Consider the following 10,471-nt stretch of genomic DNA (forward strand, 5'->3'; position numbering starts at 1 on the left):
ATTATCTGTGTTGTTTATCATATGCTGTCGTTTCCCTCATTTTTATCAAGGGTGCCTATAATTCTGGAGCTGACTGCATTTGCGGGGACTACAACCTTTAAGAAAGTACCGTTCGCCTTGCCATCCAATAGCGGTATTCCATGGCAGCCATCGCTCTCTCCTATTGGTCTGTTAGAAGAAGAGACAGCGGTAGAGAAGGGGAACTGGAAGGGGGTGCAGGAGCATGAGGGGGATTTTTTGGTTGTCCGCCTCCGAATAATTCTATAGGCTACATGCATCACCTACTGCAAACCCAAAATCGTACATCCTCCACAACCTCTTTGAGCCTCAGTTGACCCGATTATCACAAGCATTTGACATTTCATTTTTATTTTTGTTTTTTTTGTTTTTTCCTCAAAATATTTATTTAGCTTTTTCTGCTAGCAAGATTGCCGATTTTTTATTTTGGGAAACCGGAATAATATTTAGATGACAATATGAGTGGCGGGGTTTATGGCGGAGGTAAGATCATTGTCGTTCTTGTTTGTATCTTCATATACAACGAAACCTAAAACACGTTGATGATTCAGTTTTTTAAAATACAGCTGGCTATACACATGCAGAAAAGGATACAGTAAATGGGCAGGTAGCGTGGATTAAATTAATGTCCAGCTGGGTCTATCATTCCTGTGGCAAACACGCGAACACACAGAAAGAAAAGGAAAAAGGATAGTCACAGAAACAGGTTTAAAACATGTGTCTGTTAGGCCGACATATTTACTGATACATGCATCAGTGTCGCTATATGTACCTGGACGTGTGGACGCGCGTGCTTATTACTATCATTGTTTCTCACGTGCGTTCAAGTTTTGAGATTGGTCTACGACTTGCGTCATTTGAGGCGGGGTTCATTTAAATAGATGTATTGCTCTGTCAATGTATATATAAGTCAGATGTCAAAACATGCATTTTGGCAAGTTCAAATATTTTAACGTTTAAATAAATAGCCCCCCGCCCCCTCCCCTGCCAGATTAAGAAGAGCAGGTTCAATTAAAGTAAAAATTGCTCTAGGAAAAATAAGTGTTCATTTACCAACAGTATAGTATATGGACGTTAGGAAATGGGAGGTCCTTGCCCTAACAGTGGTAGTTGTTTTGGAGAATTATAGACCCCCCTCACTCCTGTTTCCACAGATGAAGTCGGAGCCCTTGTGTTTGACATTGGCTCTTTCTCCACTAGAGCGGGATATGCTGGTGAGGACTGTCCCAAGGTGAGTGGGAATGGGAAGGTGCATCCTTCTCTTGGAAATGTGTTGTATAGCATGATTAAATCTCCCTCCATTTCAGCTATGAATGCAGTATAGGCATATGTGGAACAATAGCTGAAGTACTGGATGCAGGACACAGAGTTGAAGGGGGCATATGAAGTAAAAAAAAAAAGCATTTAACAGTATTTCCTCAAGAATAACAAGCCTAAATTATACTGTATTCATGGCTAAAATGGATCTTTAAGAGCATGCACGGGACTATAAATACGCAGTAAGAATCACATGAATGTTCTCCAGTAATGTTGTACCTGTACTATCTAAGATCTGGAACAGCTATTTTACATAGCATAAATATTCATTTAAGAATATTCATTTCAGAATGAAGATAATCAGATGCTAGGTGCTACAGTAGGTAGAATTAGCTGCTTATTGTTTTTAGAGCAATCTCTGCCACAACATCTGAAGTCTTTACAGGTCACTGTATTGCTGTCATATGTCCACTGTTCCTTCAGTTTCTTTGGGCCAAGTTAGGGCTTGGCCTTCTGCTCCCGCTTTCTTCATGATATCATGTTCCAACTTCCTGGTGTTGGCCAATGCCTACTTCCTCTCCCTCACCTTGTTCTTTCCTTTCCTCTGTGAGTCCCTCATTCCTTAAACCCTTCTTTGATCACGTCTCCTTTCTTTTCGCTCAATTCTTCTTACCCTCAGGCTGATTTCCCGACCTCCCTGGGTGTGCTGGTGGAGGAAGAGGGTGGAGGAGAGCTGGGGGCAGAGCAGGAAAAGGCTGCTGGGAGAACCTTTTACATGGACACCAACGCACTACACGTGGCCCGGGCTGGGGTGGAGCTGTTTTCCCCCCTGAAGAACGGCATGAGTTGGGTGACAACTCCTCCACCTCCTTACCAATCTTGCTCACTTTCACACACAAAATTGCATTCTGCTCCACAGAATTGACTTGCGTAGTTAATATACTGCTATTCTATATCGCTGTACTTATTAAGGCTTAACTCAGATAACTCTTGGGTATATGCCACTAGTGCCTGCTGCCTCTTTGTCTTTAGTTTATGGGATTTATCTAATACGTCTTTATCCCCTATCTCAATATCTGCTAAGACATTCTGAGTAAAATTCTCAACAAAGTTAAACGCTATTGCTTCTATGTATCCTCTCCTGTTCCCTCACTCCCCACTGCCCCAAACCACCCTTTACCCTGACTAAAAAGATTTTATTAGTATTCTCACTATTTAAGGTAGCCTAGAAAGCTTCCATCTGGGCAGTCTGCGCCTCCCTATCCACTTCACTCTCTATCCTCCCTGCCCCCCAAGTCCCTAGTTTAGGGAGGGCCAAAGACATGAAGCACATGATGTGCCTGCTGCCACTTTTCACACTGGGATGGACAAGTTGGCCTTGCACCGACACGAATCGGAGGAACACACTTCATGTGCAGCTCAACAGGGGAACTGCATGCACCCAGTCGACCAGCAGGAGTGCTGGGCGTGTAGTGATAAGCTGTCATGCTAGCTGGCCGAAGCCTTCTCTTGGGAATGTTAGCACTGATTATGCGCTGCCCTGCAGGGCTGTGGGGCTACCAGCCACACTTAGCACTGGCACTGTCTGCTGAATTTGAATTGATATAGGCGGCAGAACATACTATTTTAATTAGATTAAAGGAAATGTTAAATTTCACAGAATAAAAGAAAATATCCAACAACTATCCATCATCCATCATCCAACATGTCCATAATTTTGTTTATCACTTTAAACAATGTTTGCTTTGATATCAATGGCTATTGTTACACCCTGAGAAGGAGATCTTTTGAGAAACATATAATATTGCTAATACTTACAGATAATTTTATGGTCAATGATAATTAATTTCAACTTTGTTACACGCTGAAAATACATTTAAATGATTGATAATGGATTATACTGTTCCTATAACATTATTTTACATCAGACTTACCAGGTAGCATTTAGTAAGTGGAGTGGGATTAGCATTAGTTTATGGAGGTATGCCAAATGAATGAGACTTTTTAATTAATAATTATATAATTTACTTGAATGTCATTGAATCAAGTTCTGCCTCTTGGCCTTCAAATCCCAGTTCACAATTTCTATTCCAATATTCTGAATTGACCCTAACTCTTGTTATGAGTATGTACTTAGCATCAATGGTGTTTCAGAGTGTGTCTAGTAAATATGTGGTTCAATAACTAGGCAGTACCATATACAGCGCCCTCCATGATTTTAGGGACAAAGACCGATCATTTATTTATTTGTCTCTGTACTCCACAATTTAAAATTTGTTATAAGAAAGTCCCAAAGGGTCGTAGGTATCAAATCAACATGCTGCGGTATTCCGGAGAAACAATTATTGTCGTATCTACTGCATATCTGGCAGCAGCAGAGTGGTTTGAGGCTCATTTAATACCTCGGGCCATTGATGACTTAAAGCCATTTAGCCAACAAATGTGTCCTATACTGTATGAGCATAATTTGCAGCTGAACCTAGTGCAACCCCCCAATTCCCATAGAAATCTATTCAAAAGCAGAATTTTAGAATTTTAGTATCGCTTGTAGGACTATAAAATGAAAATAAGATATTCAGATGCTGATGATGTTGATAGGTCATGTTGATTGGGCGGCCTGTATCGTAGTGGTGAAAGTACATGACTGGGACCCGCAAGGTCGGCTAGTTCGATTCCCAGTGTAGCCACAATAAGATCCACAGAGCCGTTGCGCCCTTGAGCAAGGCCCTTAACCCTGCATTGCTCCAGGGGGGATTGTCCCCTGCTTAGTCTAATCAACTGTACGTTGATCTGAAACGTGCCAATAATGTAATGTCACAGACATCAGAAAATCATGGCATGCAAAGGATATGCAACAAAATAGTTAACATGACTACTTTCATTTACATGACATTGCTGTGTCCCAAACATTGTGGTGCCCTGAAATGGGGGGACTATGTATAAACACTGCTGTAATTTCTACATGTTGAAACCAAAATGTATAAAAATGCTCTATATTAAAATTTGACTATGTGCATTTTTTATTACAAATCTGAAATTGTGGAGGCAAATAAATAAATGATGCATCTTTGTCCCTAAAATTATGTAGGGCACTGTACAGTATGCTAATGGGAGTTTAATCAACTCATACGGAAAATCAAGCATTTGAAATGTGTAGCTAAACACAGTGTAAAGTTATTTGTCTAACAATCAATTTTTCTTTCAATGACGTGTGTGTGCGTGTGTGTGTGTGTGTGTGTGTCCATGTGTATATGTGTGTTTGTGTGTGTGTCTGTGTGCATGTGTGTATATGTATGTATGTTTCAGTTGAAGATTGGGAAGCCTTCCAGGCCATACTGGACCACACCTACTGCAAGCACATAAAGTCTGAACCCAGCCTGCATCCCGTGCTGATGTCCGAAGCTCCCGTGAGTACAGTATTCAGCACAAACAGCGTCTCAGCTGCTGATTCAGTTATGTGATTGCATGTGTGACAGCTCTCTGTGTGCTGCAGTGGAACACGCGGGTGAAGAGGGAGAAGCTCACAGAGTTGATGTTTGAACACTACAATATCCCAGCATTCTTCCTCTGCAAGACCGCCGTGCTAACAGCGTATCCCCCAATCTAGTCCCCCCCCCCACAGAGGGGCTATACTGCTCATGAAGGGTATGTGCTTTTTGGCTGCATTCAGTCCATGAATGAAGCAAGTCATTCTAGTCAGTATGGGCATTTAGTCAGTGTGCAAGCTATGCAGTTAAACTGTCAGCCAGTCACAGTGTCTGTGCGGCAGTCTTAGTCCATGCAGGTTTGTCAGTTATTTTCAGGATACAATTCATTCACCTTGGAGTACTGTTGAAGTAAACCCTGCTAATATGACCTTTTTTTAGCTCATGCAATGATGTGTTTAGCTTTCAGAATATATGTTTGTCCTTATACTTATTGTTATAATTACTCTACAACATGAAAATGGATTTAGAGTGTCAGTGAAGTAAGGTGCAAATTAATGAGTGTATTCGTCAGGCTGTCAGTCACATAAAGGTGTGTCCTTGACGTGATCTCAGATTTGCTAATGGGAGGGCGACTGGTCTTGTGCTAGATAGTGGAGCCACACACACAACCGCCATCCCAGTGCATGATGGGTATGTTCTTCAGCAAGGTACGTAAGAATCATTCATACCTGCTGTTCATGTAATTAAAAATATTTATGACTTTAGTATGAAATGCTGTGTTGGGCTTGTTATGTTATGTTATGACATTTATTTGTGCAAGTGCACACAAATTCAGTGTACACAAACATGAACAGGACCCTGAAAATTGATTATGCAGTTCAAAGTCTGTGATTGTGGGAAGTAATTACAAATCTGTGGGAAAAGATACTGTGAACAGTTCTATATAAAACATGTTTTCGGATACATTTTAAAATTGTGGTTGATCTTCCAGTAATGTAGCAAAAATATACAAGCCATAGTGAATTGGCTTGATGGTGGTTTAGTCACTGTTTATCCTGTACCAGAAGGTGGTTTCTCCCAGTGTGTTCTGCTCAAGAAACTAGTTTAGTCACAGTGTGTTCTGTTCCAGAAGGTACTCTAGTCACAGTGTGTTCTGTTCCAGAAGGTAGTTTAGTCCCAGTGTATTCTGTTCCAGAAGGTAGTTTAGTCCCAGTGTATTCCGTTCCAGAAGGTAGTTTAGTCAGTGTGTTCTGCTCCAGCAGGCAGTTTAGTCACAGTGTGTTCTGCTCCAGAAAGTGGTATAGTCACAGTGTGTTCTGCTCCAGAAAGTGGTATAGTCACAGTGTGTTCTGCTCCAGAAAGTGCTATACTCACAGTGTGTTCTGTTCCAGAAGGTAGTTTAGTCACACTATGATCTGCTCCAGAAGATGGTTGAGCATGTTCAGTGTGTTCTTCTCTAGGCATTGTCAAATCTCCTCTGGCTGGGGACTTCATCACCATGCAATGCAGGGAACTGTTCCAGGAGATGACCATTGACATAACCCCTCCATACATGATTGCTGCCAAGGTGCTTTTCTCTGTCTCTATCATCCTGTCTCTCTCATCCACTGCCTGGCTGCTTATAATTATTCACTGTCTGTCTCGTTATCTTTCTTACTACCTTGTCTCATTTATCATATAGTATGTCTGTGTTAGTCTCTGCCCCTTCTTAGTTTGTTTCTCTCTTTTCTTAGAAATTTTTTCTCATTCACCTTCTGACTGCTTATTCGCTGTAGGGCAGTAACAAGGTTGACAAAGAGAATGATTCAGACATTTTTCACATTTGTTTCTTTGTTTCCGTCTCACAGTCAAATTTTTTAAATAGTTGGTCTGCCTTTATATAGTCCTCATTCCAGCTGTTGCTACTTTTATTTTACATATCCTCTAATAAATTTCTCCTTCTCATCTGCTATCCTGTCTTTCTCTCTATTGGTTATTTGCTGTTCATGCTCTTCTCTCCTCCCTCATACATTCTCACCTTCAACCCTTGCCCCTTGTGTAGGAGCCGGTGAGAGAGGGAGCACCCCCAAACTGGACAAAGAAGGACAAACTTCCACCTGTCACCAAGTCCTGGCACACTTACATGTGCAATGTAGGGAACCTGTAACATTTCTATATAGTGTACTTATTACATAAGCCACTGCCACTGTTGAAATTAATTCAAGAAATACCTCAACCAAATATAGGGGTTGCTAAACTCACCACTGTATGATTATAAGAATGTTTATAGATTGGGGCGGTGGCATTATAGTAAGTCTAAAGTTAATTGAAAACCTTAAAAGTCTTTGTTACAGTATTATAGATCAAGCTCTGGCTCTCTTTTTGTCCCTCTTTGCTGTCAGGAGGTGATTCAGGATTTCCAAGCATCTGTGCTGCAGGTATCCGACTCCCCCTACGACGAACAGTAAGTGGTGTGGTCCTTATCATGCTCTTCTGTCAGGGTTAATGGACTTCAGTGGAAATCACAACAGAAGCTTAAGCACCCATACACATAGATACAGAATGTGATGTACAGAAAATATGCAACCTCTAATAAGACCTTATAAATGTTTTTAATTAACTGATGTGTTTATTTTTGGAAACGTGTTCACCGTTATACTTCTGACTATTAATACCCGATGTGTGAAGATGTGGCATTCTTTGTTCTCGTCTCTCCTCGTCTGTGCTGTCCTCTACCCTGCTGTTAGAGTGGCTGCCCAGATGCCCACCGTGCACTACGAGATGCCCAGCGGGTACGCCACTGACTACGGCGCAGAGAGACTGCGCATCCCAGAAGGCCTCTTTGACCCCTCCAATGTCAAGGTCACTGTGCTGTCTCAGATGTTTTACTTATATTCAACACTGATTTGGAAAATACTTGAGTACTGTATATGGATATTTATTTCACCACAGTGTATTGTTTATTTTGTGGGAACGTTGTGTGCAAATATGTAATGTTTCCATTTTAGCCAGCAGAAAATTGGCTGGCTACAGTAAAGGCAACTACATTCTCTTTCTCTTCTGTTCCTTCCTCTGCATCCCTCTCTCTTCTACACTGACTCCATTCCCTCTCTAATCTTTCTCTTAATCCATCACCTCTCTCTCTGTCACTCTCTCCCCCCCCCCCCTCTCTCTGTCTCTCTCTCTCTCTCTCTCTCCTTCCCTCCATCCCCTCTCCTCCCTCAGGGTCTTTCTGGGAACACTATGTTGGGAGTAGGACATGTGGTCACCACCAGCATCGGCATGTGTGACATCGACATTCGGCCTGTAGGTGTCTCCCCTGACATGCAAACGCACTAGAATGTGTTTATGTGCATGCGTGGTTGCGTGTAAGCAGGTGTGTGTGTTCGTGTGTGCATGTTATAACACCTGTGACTCTGTTTGTGCAGGGTCTGTATGGGAGTGTCATCGTCACAGGAGGGAACACCTTGCTCCAGGGTTTCACAGAGAGGCTGAATAGGGAATTGTCTCAGAAGGCCCCTCCGGTAGGCCTGCACCACTCTCACACACCAATGGACTCAGACAGACACTTTCTTTGCCTAGTATATTTGCTAAATTTTGTATCTCTCTCTCTCAGGTTGTCATTCTCTTCATTATCTCTGGATAATTTATCTTTTCCTTTCTTCCACTCTGCTACTTGTTCACCACCCTCACTAAGAGACATTCTACCTTTCCTGATGTTAATCGATTTTTCATTGAAACATTTTTCAGAAGCAACATCCAAAGTGAATTTTCTCTCTTTCCGAGATAACAGATTAGGAATATTTGAGCATCGTGCTGGGATGTTATTTTCTTTTTGCGTACCTGTTAATTGGCTATAGATGACTGTCTGAATGCTATATTGGAAGGATGCTGTCCTGAATTGGCTGGGGTTGTGAAAGTAAAAAGGTCTTTGCTTTTTCTCTCCTTGTGCAGAGTATGAGGTTGAAGCTCATAGCCAGCAACAGCTCTATGGAGCGTCGCTTTAGCCCATGGATTGGAGGTTCTATACTGGCCTCACTGGTGAGAGAAGGAGGAAGGAGGAGGAGTGGGGGAGTGTGTGAGTGTGGGACGGAGGGAGGGGGGTTTCTGACAGAATAATAAAATATGGTTAAGATAGTTGTGGTGTCATTGCTTCAAAAAAAAAGTGGAGCTCCATCAATTCAGTTTATTTGTAATAAGCAATTAAATAACTCCACGGACACCTAGAGTGACTGGTGCATATTACTTCCTGCTAATATCCACAAGGAGCCAGAAAGTATGTCTACTATGTATCCATCAATGGTTGTTGGCGTTGTTCCATTAGTTGTTAAACACATACTCCATGATTGGTGGAGCTCTTCTGTGTTTTCTACCTGGCATCACAATTGTGTTTCCCTATGTTCTTATCCCTGGTGCCTAGTGCACACTGATATACTGACATTTATATTTTTGGGGTTAGGAGATTGAAACATAATGGCTGGCATTTATATAGCACCTTTATCCAAAGTGCTGTACAATTTATGCTTCTCATTCACCCATTCATACACACACTCACACACCAATGGTGATTGGCTGCCATGCAAGACAGCTCGTCAGGAGCATTCGGGGTTAGGTGTCTTGCTCAGAGACACTTCGACACAGCCCTGGCGGGGGATCAAACCAGAAACTCTCCAACTACCGCCTTTGCGAATGTCGCCCATAAGTGGGATAGAAAGGGATATATTGGCAAACTGAAATGAAAGAGGATGAACAGACCTATACATTTTTCCCAAATGCATTCATATTTAATGGTTACATTTTCCCTCTCCCAAATAAAAATAAGATTTATTAGCATTAGAACATCAGATGTATTTGTGTGTCAGCCAGGGAAATGTGAATGTACAGTGTTTTCAATTTTGAAAATAAATCTTCTCTAATTTGATTTTTCTTTTCTCTCCATGTCTCAGGGCACCTTTCAGCAGATGTGGATCTCTAAGCAGGAGTATGAAGAAGGGGGCAAACAGAGCGTAGAGAGAAAATGCCCCTGAAACACATCCCTTTATGTACATTTACAAACGATAGGGGCAAATGAAAGGCAAAACTGACTGCCAGCTAACAGAGGACAAATACAGTCATCCAAGCCAATACTCTCTCCTGCTCTAAATATATGTTAATTTTCTCTGTCTGTCCTTCTTTAGATTCCTCCTCTGCCTTTTCTCTCTGGCCTTCTCTCTGTCTCTTCCTCTTCATCACTTCCTCCCTGGTTCTGCCCCTGGTCTCCCTGTATATACAGCTCAGACTGTCACCAGCATTCCTGCATGTTTCCTCGTCAGTCTGTCTATCTGTCTTTGCTCCATCCGTATAGCCCATCTGAACCCATAACATCCGAGGTGGTGGGTCTGTTCCCAATGGGAGATTGTGATGGGGCAGATCTCATTCACTCTGAGCCAGTGTGACTCGCATAAACTCAATTCCATTCAGTCTGACCTTTGAAATTACATTCAGGAAAATAAACATGAACAAATGGAACCCATACTACTGGTCCCTGTTGAGGTTATTATACCTGATTCATGTTCCAGTTCTGACAAACATGCCATACAGGACAGAGCAATGCATTATTCATTTTCTTAATCCTCATATCTTAGAAATGGCTTTTATATTGTTTTATTTTATTTATTGATTTCTTTCACACAGTTAAGGTACTTCAAACATTTATGTCCAACTACCTCCTCTAGGTGCATTGACTCACCAGTCCTTTGTTTTTAATGGCAAGCCAAAACAAAAAGCTGTTTTAAAGCATTGGGTAATAC

The 10,471-nt window shown here is 41.8% G+C and overlaps 1 protein-coding gene across 1 annotated transcript; it reads left to right on the plus strand.

The window, feature by feature from the left end:
• The first annotated feature begins 216 nt into the window (after window positions 1–216).
• On the plus strand, window positions 217–10,196 carry actl6b (actin-like 6B). The gene is made up of 14 exons (XM_061235442.1): window positions 217–501; window positions 1,173–1,249; window positions 1,955–2,120; window positions 4,582–4,682; window positions 4,769–4,866; window positions 5,316–5,410; window positions 6,164–6,270; window positions 6,745–6,834; window positions 7,085–7,146; window positions 7,430–7,544; window positions 7,908–7,988; window positions 8,111–8,206; window positions 8,637–8,723; window positions 9,629–10,196. Exons 1-14 carry the CDS (start codon window positions 477–479, stop codon window positions 9,707–9,709), a joined length of 1,281 nt encoding a protein of 426 aa, XP_061091426.1. The 5' UTR covers window positions 217–476; the 3' UTR covers window positions 9,710–10,196.
• Window positions 10,197–10,471: the final 275 nt, after the last annotated feature.

The sequence above is a fragment of the Conger conger genome, chromosome 3 (genome assembly GCF_963514075.1).
Source record: "Conger conger chromosome 3, fConCon1.1, whole genome shotgun sequence".
NCBI classification, from domain to species: Eukaryota; Metazoa; Chordata; class Actinopteri; order Anguilliformes; family Congridae; genus Conger; species Conger conger.

Excerpts from the sequence above, each read along its gene's own strand:
- actl6b (XM_061235442.1), top strand. The coding sequence starts at position 477 with ATGAGTGGCGGGGTTTATGGCGGAG. Across the intron at positions 7,147-7,429 it reads GACTCCCCCTACGACGAACA|AGTGGCTGCCCAGATGCCCA; the intron begins GTAAGTGGTGTG and ends CCCTGCTGTTAG. Across the intron at positions 7,989-8,110 it reads GTGACATCGACATTCGGCCT|GGTCTGTATGGGAGTGTCAT; the intron begins GTAGGTGTCTCC and ends CTGTTTGTGCAG.